The 11,379-nt window shown below is 36.7% G+C and overlaps 1 protein-coding gene across 3 annotated transcripts; it reads right to left on the reverse strand.

Annotated features, from left to right (window-relative positions):
- Positions 1-1,491: 1,491 nt before the first annotated feature.
- LOC102221425 (ras association domain-containing protein 4-like) lies at positions 1,492-8,098 on the reverse strand. 3 transcript variants are annotated; one of them, XM_023338778.1, is made up of 14 exons: positions 7,939-8,098; positions 6,281-7,081; positions 6,009-6,080; positions 5,558-5,636; positions 5,287-5,447; positions 5,093-5,184; positions 4,937-4,973; positions 4,678-4,778; positions 3,745-3,944; positions 3,150-3,251; positions 2,980-3,031; positions 2,778-2,896; positions 2,117-2,214; positions 1,492-1,869 (listed from the first exon to the last, which is right to left on the reverse strand). In XM_023338778.1, exons 3-14 carry the CDS (start codon positions 6,065-6,067, stop codon positions 1,794-1,796), a joined length of 1,176 nt encoding a protein of 391 aa, XP_023194546.1. In that variant the 5' UTR covers positions 6,068-6,080; positions 6,281-7,081; positions 7,939-8,098; the 3' UTR covers positions 1,492-1,793. The 3 variants fall into 3 exon arrangements, with proteins under 3 accessions (XP_023194546.1, XP_023194545.1, XP_023194544.1); XM_023338777.1 differs by lacking the exon at positions 6,281-7,081; XM_023338776.1 differs by having other exon boundaries at positions 6,009-7,081.
- Between the last annotated feature and the right edge of the window lie 3,281 nt (positions 8,099-11,379).

Here is an 11,379-nt window from a genome sequence, read left to right on the forward strand (position 1 = left end):
CTCAGGCAGAGAGAGAGAGAGAGAGAGAGAGAGAGAGAGAGAGAGAGAGATAGTTGCCAGGCCATGACACAGGAACAGCAGGCTTTCTGATAAGATGAAGAAAGTTTCCAGCCTGCAGATTTATAGAAATACACGACACTATTCCTTATTTCAATGCAAGAAAGTTTTAAATAATACATTTTTATCAAATTGAGTAAATGAACAACTGTAACTTTAGTTTCAAATAATAAGAATAATATATGATTCTGTTTTTTTTTCAGAAGAACACCTGCAATTACTCACATTATTATTAGAATACGAGTAACTAATAAAGCACGTTTATCATAATATATATGACTGCTAAATCAGAAGCTAGAGAGGTTATAGATGTGATTTTCATAATGAACTTGAAATGATGTAAAATGTGTAACTGCATTTAGATATCACTGATGTTGTGTTGGAGGCAGTTTTTAACTTTTTTAAGTTAACCCAACTTCAATTAGGCACAATAAAATTAATATTGTCTATCAATTGTCTGTAATGAAATTCATGCATATTGAACGTCTTCTGTTGTTTCTAAGATCAAAAACAAAAGGACAGCACAAGAAACAGGAAAAATATGATTTTAGTCATGGAGATTCTTTTCAGATGTTCATCACCTAAATCAGCGTCTCTGGATCTTTACCAGAACGTAAAGCCACACTGTATTTTTCCATTTCTCACAGAAGAGTGAGCTCCTGATTCCATGTTTAAATATCTATCTGGTTTCATGGTGACTAAATATAATTCATATTGGTTAAAATGTTGGGGGAAAATTATCCTCACTGTTTTATAACATGAGGTTGTCGGGCAGGCAGTTTTAAAATTGTTTCTCTTTGTTGCTCAATGGATACTTTTCAGATTTCTACTTTAAAAGTTCTGGAAGACCATATCTGTTTTCTTTCCACTTTATCTTTCCACTTTTGCTACTTTGTGAATAAATTGCTTAAACTCCCAACGTCACACTGTAGTTTGTTACTGTGATGTGATTAAACCTGTAAATGTTCCACAGATGTTAATGCAAGATTAACTATGTGGACAGAAGGAAGTGCTGCGGTATCTATGAAAATGTTAAGGCATTGTGGAAGTAAAAATACTTTGAATAAATACAAATCAGCAAATGTTTTCATTACAACAAAATACACAAACAGATTTGTGATGTTTGGTACGTTACAGTCTTACACTGACAATGTTTACCTCATTTCAGCATTTATCTACTCTACTTGTTTTACCGTTTGACTTTTAATGGCCTCTAAGCTTGTGAAACACAAATACATAATACATGAAATGAATCATATATTTTATTTTACCAGACAGAGATGTGAAACCTTCTAAATTCCACACAAATCTTTAATGAAATTTTTATGACACCTAATCTTCATCTGTTCTACCTGATAAATACTGACCGATTCTAATATAAATTTGTGGTGTGCTATCTGTATTTAAACTTAGAGAAGTAACAACACAAAAAGGTTATATTTGTCACTTTTTAATTCAGCAAGTCTCTGAAATAAACACATTTGCAACAAAATGTATGACTGAATACTTCACAGTTTTTCTTAAAAAAAACCTCAAGTTTATGGAAAAGAGCTGTAAATTTGAATTGTTCTTTAGGACAAAACAGAATTCTGTACAGTATCATATGTGTTTTTTTTATGTTTTTTTTCCCCCAAACTCCTTTTCATAGCCTAAATGTTATGAATAAGAAAACGTTTTTCAGATGTTTAGAGTTCCTCAGAGATACTTTTTCTTCCTTTCACTGAGTTCAGAAGTGGTCAGACACTGGTCTCAATGTGAGGGGACGTCTTAAAGCTCAGCATATGAGACAGCAGTCTGTGCTGGTGTTGGTACCTGACACAAACACAAATGGAGGAAAGTTATCAGTAAAAATTAAGAGAATCAAAAAACTTGCAAGTTAAAATGATGCCTGGCCCCACCTAGAGGCCAAACAATGTAACTGCACTTTTAAGCACATCTGTGAGAGACAGATGAAAATATTAATGCAGTGTCGATGGAGCACTTGTAAAGTTAAGGATTTTTCAAAATAATACCCCAGTGGCAACATAAATCATTTTTGTGAATAAAATCGCCCTCTTACTTGTTGATGACCCTTTGAATCTCTCTGTTTTCCTCCTCTCTGAGTTTGAGCAGAAACTGATCCAAGATGGGTAGCTCCAAGTTCAGATACTGAGCAACCTGAACACAGGAAAGAGGAAACTTGATGTTTAAAGAAAAATATGACTGACTTTCACTCAAATATAGCTTTAATATTGAATAAAATGTAAAATATTTTACAATAATTAATACACTAAGAGTTAAAAAAGGTAAGGCAAGTCTGTAAATCTGTGACCCAAAGGTGGACTTTGATGAACTGTTTTGCAAGATATGCAGTCAGCAGACTAGAAAACGTCCACTAATTTGTGCTAGAGGGAAGTTCAGACAAATTTGTTTGTTTTTTTACGTTAATAAATTTATCTTTTGTCTAAAGAATTCCCATTCAGATTTTTGGGACATCTAGGAAATTTATTGAACAGAGAAGAGAATGCAAGAATATCCTGTCTTATAGGATCACTAAATTTTAGATTCCCAAATCTGGAACTAATTGACAACCTGTATTAAATTTTCATAAAGCAAATGGATGGTAGCAAACTGTGATCAACATAAAACACTAATAAAAAAATAATGGATTACAGTCATGAAGCAGTTTTTATTTAACGAAAGATCAACATTAAATCTCATTGGCCAAAGCTGTAACTCACGTCATTGCTGACTTCTTCTTCATGCATGTCCATCAGGAATACCTTCATGATGTCATCAGAGGGACCCTGCAGGATTCGTTCCCACAGTGGATGATCTCTGTGACTCAGCTTTCGTTTTTCTAGGAAAAACAACAAGGACATTGGATCATCTTTACTCTTTTTCATTTATTCATTGGTTTCAGGTTGAACAGCTCAGCCTTACCTCCACTCTGGTGAACACAGTACAATGCAAACTCCTGGGGATCATTTTCTATCTGCATTACAGACAAATCAAAAGATAAACATTAGATAATTCAACATGTGGTCTGTTCACTATTTTCCTGACTGAGCAAAAACAAAAATGTGCTGTAAGAGCAAGTATTCTACACTTGCCTTGAACTTGTTTAGCAGCTGTTCGATGACTTGGTCTGTGGTCATCCTGCTAGAGATGCGAACTTTAGTTGAAGTGTCAAATGATGGAGTGAATATAGAGGTCTACAAAAGTCAATGAAAAAAAAAAGAGGTAGCTCAGGATTTCATGCGGGATAAGACTGGAAGCTCAGTTAGCCGTCTGTGTATTTCTTTTTCAGTTTGTCCTGTTGTAACATTTTGATTTTGTAGTTTTTTTCAAGGATAGTAAAGGAATTATCTCACTTCACTTAGTTTCCATTCATTTTACTTATTTTCCTTGATCAATATATATAACCATCTGCCTCTGTATGTAATGTTTAACTGTCCACTGTTTAACTAAAGATTAAGGGGAGGAGTAAGGCTATCCCTAGGCAACATTTCTGCTAAAACCACCAACATTTTGGAAATCTACAAAATAACGACACAGAGTTTTATATTAAACATAAAATATTAACAGGCAAATTAACATAACATCACTAAAACACATTGAAAAATCCCATCAATGAATAAGTGGTGTGAGAAACCAGTGGACATAGTGTTAAAGTAAAAAAGGCTTCATTCAAGCCCCGTTACTTACTTTGTAGTTGTAAAAATGTCCGTTGATAGAAAAGCGATGCTGTTTTTCTTTCTCTCTTTGTGCTGCTGACTTGCCCCTGCCCTTCCTCCTCTTCACCAACGAGACATCGCTCATGCAGCGAACAAGGTTGGACTCTGGCTCCAGCTCAGGGCTCCTGTGCCTCATAGGACGCAGGGTGGCGGTCTCATAAACAGGAGGCCCTGTGGAACGTAAAAGCATCTTTTTCAATCCTACAAAAAAAAGGTTTTCTTCAAGCACCATTTAAGTGCAGAGAAAGTTATTTTTTCTTTTCTGTTGCAAAAAGTCAGTAAAAGGGCAAAGAAGGCCCCCAAGCTGTATGAAAACTTGTGAACCCACAATGACCAAAATAGCCAGCCTTTGGAAAACTTGGCAACCATTGCTTAACACAGTCTGCCATGTGTCCACAAAGGTAACCCTAAATGCTAAAAGAAAGGCACATTTTAACGGTGCATGTTGTTTGGAAATAAAATCCTTTGAAATGACCACATAGGTAACACAGTTTAATAAGCGGTGAACCAAAATTTCTCATATAAACAATTAAATCCTCAAATCGGGCAGCTGACAACAAAGGTCTCTTATTTTACTTTTAGTTTTATTTGTTACTGGTGCAATGTTTGGACCATTCTGTTGCCTTTTGCAAACCAGGCACAATAATTTTGCCAGTTTTATAAGAAACATCTGCACACTCATGGCCCAAAAAGACCTGTATTATTGTAATTTGGTAAATAATGGCACTTGTAATCTAAATGTACATTAAAAGTGTCCGTTTTGCATTTAAAGTGTCATTATTTATCGAATAACACTCAATGATAACCAAAATAAATGTTCATGAAGACTTCATTTGATATGTCATGTTTATGACAGTGCACACCTCTTCAAATAAAGTGTTACCATAGAAACGTAAAACCCAACCTGGCAAAGGATCTTTGACGACTGTTTCCTGTGCTGCCTCTGTCTCTGCCATCTCATCTATTTGGTGAAGCTCACTGTATTCTCCCCATCGTGACATAGTGCTGCAAAGAGACAGGCCCAGGAAATGACATCACTAATAACAGAGTCCTGTAAAAGTTTTTTGCCTTTTCATGTAAACATTACTTGCCTTATAAACCTCAGGCTTTCACAGTTTTAAATGAATATTTGTGTTAAAAAAAAATTATTAAAAGCTCTGAACCTTTTGCTCCCCAGAGGGCTGATTGGGCTGATGGGATCTAAAACATTTGAAACGAAAAATAAAAGAACAGGAGAAATCTGTAAGGGTGCTTTTATTTAGAAAGAAAGAAGAAAGTGGGAAAACATGGTGCTGGTGTGTAAAAGATCAAGAATTAACCTGGTAGAGGATCTGTGAAGATTGTTTCCTGTGCTGCCTCTGGCTCCTTTATCTGGTGAACCTCACTGCATTCTCCCCATCGTGACATAGTACTACACAGAAACACATCCAGGAAATGACATCAGTCCACAGTCATACAAAGGTTTTTACCTTTCCATGTGAAAATTATCAAAGTTTAAAAAAAAAAACAAAACCTTTTGCTCCCAAGAGGGCTGTTTTGACTGGTGGGATCAGCTGAAGTTGGAGACTGAAGGGGAAGAATCTGTTTGTCATCCTGTATCTTCAGTCTGATTGGTCGTCGTACTCCCCAGGAGATGTTCAGAAAGCCCTCCACTATCACCTGCCCACCATGCCCCTGTTACACAGACACGTGTGATGTTGCTCACATCCTTCTGTAGGGCTCATTTAGTTATCCTTCAACTATTCTCACAAACCAGAAGCAATTTAAAACGCTGTGCCTCGCACCTGAGAATAGGTGAGATGCAGCTGAGTCTGGTCCTTCAGGTAACAGTTGTAGGTGTTCAAAAGTGACAAAAACCCTGCTCTGAAATGAACAAATAAATGAAATATGTTGCACAGAAAAATAAAGAACAGAGAAATGCAACATCCTTGCGAAAGTATTCATGTCCATTGACTTTTTTCCCCCCACATTTCTACATGTTGCAATCAAATACATGCAACACTTCTCAGATGTGTTTGTTTATAAACACTTTTTTCCCTTCCAACACTTCAAGATGCATCTGACGAAATGTGAAAATCTTGGTCAAGGGATCTGAATACTTTTACAAGAGACTGTAAACGGGAAATGTTTTTAGTGAGTTTTTTTTTTTTTTTTTTTGTGGAATTACGATGTTTTCCAGAAAAATATCAGAAACATAGACAAAACAAAAAAATAAAAGAGAAAGCCCTGAATCACCTAGACAGCGCCCTCCCGCTGCCTGCTTGGATCACTGCAGGCAGAGGAGCTTTGTTCATCTCTGTTCAGCTACTGCAGAGAAAAAAAACAACAGGATCAACTGTGATCACTTGTTAGTACAAATACAGAGCAGTCATGCTGAATCCTAAAGCGTCAAGCAGTATACAACACAAAACCTGTGGAACGACAATGCTAAAACTGGTCTTCCTGCACTTGTACAACCATTGTAGTGTCAATCCTTTCAAAATGCTACTAGAAAATAAAAGTCTTACCCGCTCCGACATTGAAAATCTGAGATAACCTCTTGATTTTGTCTTTGTCCCAGTCGATTTCTTCTTTCTGTGCTTTTAAAAAAAGATTTCCAGCTCTTTCTTTCTCTGTCTGAAGTTATATTTATCCTGTTCTCCCTAACCGTCCCTTTACTCTTTCACTTTCTTTTTTTTCCTGCATGTTTCCAGGAGCTTTAATGACAGTGCTCCACCCAGTAACCAGTGATGACAGCGTAGGGCCAACCATTTGTTTATATTTTGACCACAGACGCTGAAGCCTCCCACTGGAACCAGCGACTGCTGGAGTATCTCTGCTCCTACTCTTCTTTTATTTCCTCCGTTTTTCTTTGACAGTGTAAAAGTAACAGCAGCAGTGGTTCATTTAATTGACATTTTGTTTTGTTTTTAGAATTTTCATCTGCCCCAACCTGTTTGTTGTGGTGGAGGAAGTGTCTGTACTGTTCATGTCTGGTTGACAGTTGAACAAAAGAAGTGCTCAGAGCCCGGCGCAACCCAATAAAGTTTTACACAGCTCCCAGAATTTGCTTTGTTGTCATTTGTTTGTGTTAAATTTAATGAAGATAGGGGCAAGTTTTAAATGGCCTCCAATGTTGTTAGACATGCACGTTTATTCTAGTTTCAAGGGGATTTATTTATTTCAATTTTAAGTATCATTGAAGTATAAGTATAGAAGGTGAGTCCCTGCAACAATTTTGAATCTTCCAAGTTTTTTTTTTTTTTCAGGATTTCAGCAGATCCATTTAGCTCAATGGTTCTCTCCAAACCAGACCAGCTTGCTTGTTTCTGGAAAAAAAAAAAAAAAGCATCGCCACCAGCATGACACTTGCATACCACCCCCATGTCTCACCACAACATGACATCTTTTTTTATTTTTAGAAATGATTAAAGCTTAAAAATGATTGAAAGAATAAAACACTTTAACGGTACAATTTCACTTTGCCAAAGAATCATATTCTCAAATGTATATATAGTAAAAAAAAAATCTTATTGCATTTTGTGGATACATTGATTATAGATCATTTCCCCGTGAAAACAGGTCAAAACCCAAGATGTTGTACATCAATAAGCAACCTATTTGAACTACATGATTATGTTCACCAGCAAGAAAATTCTATGTTACATAAAAATAATTTTAGTGCCTAAAACAGAAAGAAGCTTTCTGTTAACACATACATAGTATTTTTTCAGTTTTCCAATTATGTCATGGCGACTTCCCTCAATTCACAAAAGCCCAATGCACGTATTTCATTTAAACTGGTTAAAAACCAGTTTAAATGCCTTTTATATTATTCACTTTTGATCAGAAAAAGTGATGGCCGGTGGGTGAAAAGCCACAGTGCACACCCAGTTACTCATCTTATTGTCTTCCTGTAAGTCGTGCATGTGCCTATCCCCTCTTATAATTAGCTTCCAATAGATAGTAATTCAAAGCCTTTGTTTTGCTAACACAATGTTAATCACAATAATTCTGTTTGAAACCCTCAATAATTATATCCCTTAATAAGATAATAAGGAACAAAACTGCCAATTCACTCACATAACATAAACAATACCAATCCTACATCTTTTCAGTGTTTGGTTCTGTGGAAAGCCACATCAAAACCGTTCTCTATGAAAGATCAAAAACAAGTTCTCCCTACCTGGCCAGTCTTTCGTCTGATCTTCTAAACAACGATGTAGATTTCCACTACATGTTTAGAAGTCGAATGTTTGTGCATTTGTTTGCGTTCAAAGGTCTGAAGTACAGTTGGTGCTGCAGGAGGTGAGGCTGTGTAGCAACCCCACAGCAGCTGGTTAATTATTGCAGAACACGTTGAGACAATCCTCAGAGGGAGTGGCTGACTGACACTAGATCTGACTTGACTTTAGAATGTGAGCATGTATGAGAGAGAAAACTTGATAGAAAGAGAGGGAGAGAGAGAGGTGGAAGCAGAGAGATGGCGAGAGAGAAACCGCGTGTACAAACGAAATGAGACTCGAGGATTTTCAAATCTTTGAATCTGATTAAGCTTCCTAGTAGCTAAGCCTTTCTTGCTGCTAAGTTCAGCAGCTTAATTCAAACTGCTTTACCAAGCATATGTTAAAACATGCAAAGCAGATTCTTCATCAATACATCACAACTCTGAAGGTCCGATCGACTGCTTATGCCACAGGTGTCAAACTCCAGACCTCAAGGACCGGTGTCCTGCAACGTTTAGATGTGCCTCTGCTGCACCACACCTGAATAGAATAATTAGGTCATTAGCACGGCTCTGGAGAACTGATCTACACAAGGAGGAGGTAATTAAGCCATTTCATTCCAGTGTTTTGTACCTGCGGCACATCTAAAAACTGAAGGACAGCGGCCCTTGAAGACTGGAGTTTGACACCCCTGGCTTGTGCCATGCTAGAGGCATGGCTTCTTTGGAATAGTTGCTTTAAAACAACTTTTCTATTATATTTCAAAGACACTTCCCTTTTTTCGCCATTCCTTTGTTACTAGGTAGTGTACAGCATTACGGTATAACAATTATGTCTGCAGAGAATTTAGCGAGTACTCAGTTTTAAACTGGCAATTTGTATTTCTATACAGCAAAGTTTAGAATGTACAGCAATGATTAAGGTACTTTCTGAAACTTACCAGGTGCACTTTTGAAACGTCTTTGCAAACCTTGCAGAATGTACAGTTCACTTTCTCCCAACTTACCAGAGTCTGAATTCTCAGTCAAAGAATAATTTATTCGGCCAGCTGCAGAAAGAAACTTTGAGCAAGGAGACAACAGAAACTGCTGTCTTAGTGAGGATGTGTGATTGACTGTTGCTATGCATAATGCTATCCTCCAGGGACTGTGATTGGTTGATGCTCAAAAATAACATAAAAAAACACGCCCTCACTAGGCAATTGATAGAAGTTAACTGATCCTACATTGACAGGATTAAGAAAAGTGTGTCACAATGATGAAGCTATGCAATATCTAATTATTTGCCACACAACATCAACATGTTTGATCACAGATTATTTTCATCCTTGTCCTTACTTTGATTTTCCAGAACTTTTCACCATTTTACTAAGCCATCTATTTGATATTAATGTGGACATTCAGCTGTCAGTAATTTATTGTGTTTGCCTGCTTGTAAAAAGTTGTTTGATCTGACAAAGCAAGTAACATAAAATGGGGAAGTAAAAGATGTGAAACCAGCACAAAGGCAACAGCTGGCAGAGCTATATCCATTTTACAGAATATATTCCTCGTCTTCCCTTCTTAAGACATTGTTAGGTTTGCTAAAAGTTCTTCTCACTGCTCCGACGACGTGTCACTATAGGAGCTCTCCTAAGGTCTAAGGGGCTTTTAATGTGTAAGACTTTTCTTAAAATGAAGTCACCAGGCGTTACTTATAGTCCAAGATTTCTTTGTGGGTCCAGGTATTTTTCCACAACTTAGAGACTGCTTCCAGAATCTAGAAGGGACTTTCCAGAACTTGCAAGACACTTTCTTGGAACCTTCATAAAACATAAAAAGTCTCTCTGCCAGAACTTATCAAGTACTCTTCGCAAACTTATTGGTAAGTTTTCCAGAATGTACCAGGTACATTTTCATAACTGAGCAGTCATCATGTGCCACGTTTTAGAAAGAAGTCTTGAAGCTTTATGAAGTCTCGAAGTTTTATCATATTCTCGAGCAACCAGTAAGCTTGAGAATATGATAAGCTGTTTTGTCTTGGTATTTCTTAGCTTTTTAACTTGTTTTACAACTCTTCTGGGCATTTTTCCTTCCTTCATTCCACCCTTATTTCCTTCTTTCTCATTGAGTCTTTATGAAATTGGATGAACATTTGTGGATATACAATTATCTCCTTTTTATTTGGACAGTATTTGAAATAAGTGTCTTTTTATACTTTTAAAGAAAGTCCAGGACAGATCTGACTTGGAACTGAATGCTGAGTCTCCCTTGAACAGATCCATCTGCAAGTGTTAGGCAAGTTTTGGCAAGTAGCTTTTTGGTAATCATCTAGTTGCTGCAAAAACACCTGAAGACCTGACAGACATAGATTATGACAAAGTTTGTGTTGTTTGATAAGTTGTCTGTACAAAGGGCCTGGGCCTCTCGAGGTTACATTCCTCAGCTTGGGTGCTCCTTATTTCTCTGCAGTATTGTGTTGCTTTAACAGAAAATCAATTCCTCTAAAACCTTTTAAGTAGAACAATTGTGCTAAAATCAATCACAGTCCAAGTTCCAAACAAAATCTTTAAAGGATCTTCAGAAGGCCTGGAAAAGTCTTTTATTTAACAGCACAGCATGTACCATAAAAAAAGGACTTTTGACTCACTAAAGACTGTGTTAGAATTTTGTACAATATAGATAAAAAAGGATTGGTTTTATATGTGACCGCTGTTCGATCAGCAGAGGGCGCCAGAGGATCTCTAGACATTCTCATGATTTCTAAAGCCAGGGCGTTTAGAGAGGTCAGTTACTTTGTCACTGTGTATGTTTCTATTCTGTTTATTTAGTTCCAGTGCTGCCATCTTTAATATGATATGAGATATGTTAGTGTCCCTCCCGCCTCCCTTTGTTGGCTTCTTGTAGAATAACCGAAAAAGAAGCTAAGCTATCGCTTAGTAGACAGCATCACCTAGTGGACAATAAAAAGAACAAGCAGGTTTACTTTAAATAGTTTTCACCAAATGGGAGGTATTGCACCAAATAACAATTTTTAATAACTTTTCTCTGATCTTAGCACGAGTTATTTACTAAGCAAATAAATATTGCCCAAATATGTAAACACATTTACTTTCCTTTTTATTGTAAATAGATCCTTGTTTAACTGAAAAATATTTATATGCATACCCCTTCTATTTAAATCATTTTTATGGTTTCCACTGGCCAAGACAAACTTCTACTCTATTCTATTCTATTCACATCTGCTTGCTGCACATACTGCATGCAATTACAGTATTGCATGCTGAAATATCAGAAAAGTAATTTTTGCCACTGTTTGACATATTCTTGAAATCACAAATCATAAGTTAACATTCCCCCCCCACACCCCCCAAAAAACAAAACACCTTAATGATGACTTAAAGACACAGACTTCCTGTGGGA

This window comes from Xiphophorus maculatus, chromosome 8, assembly GCF_002775205.1.
Source record: "Xiphophorus maculatus strain JP 163 A chromosome 8, X_maculatus-5.0-male, whole genome shotgun sequence".
Taxonomy (NCBI): domain Eukaryota; kingdom Metazoa; phylum Chordata; class Actinopteri; order Cyprinodontiformes; family Poeciliidae; genus Xiphophorus; species Xiphophorus maculatus.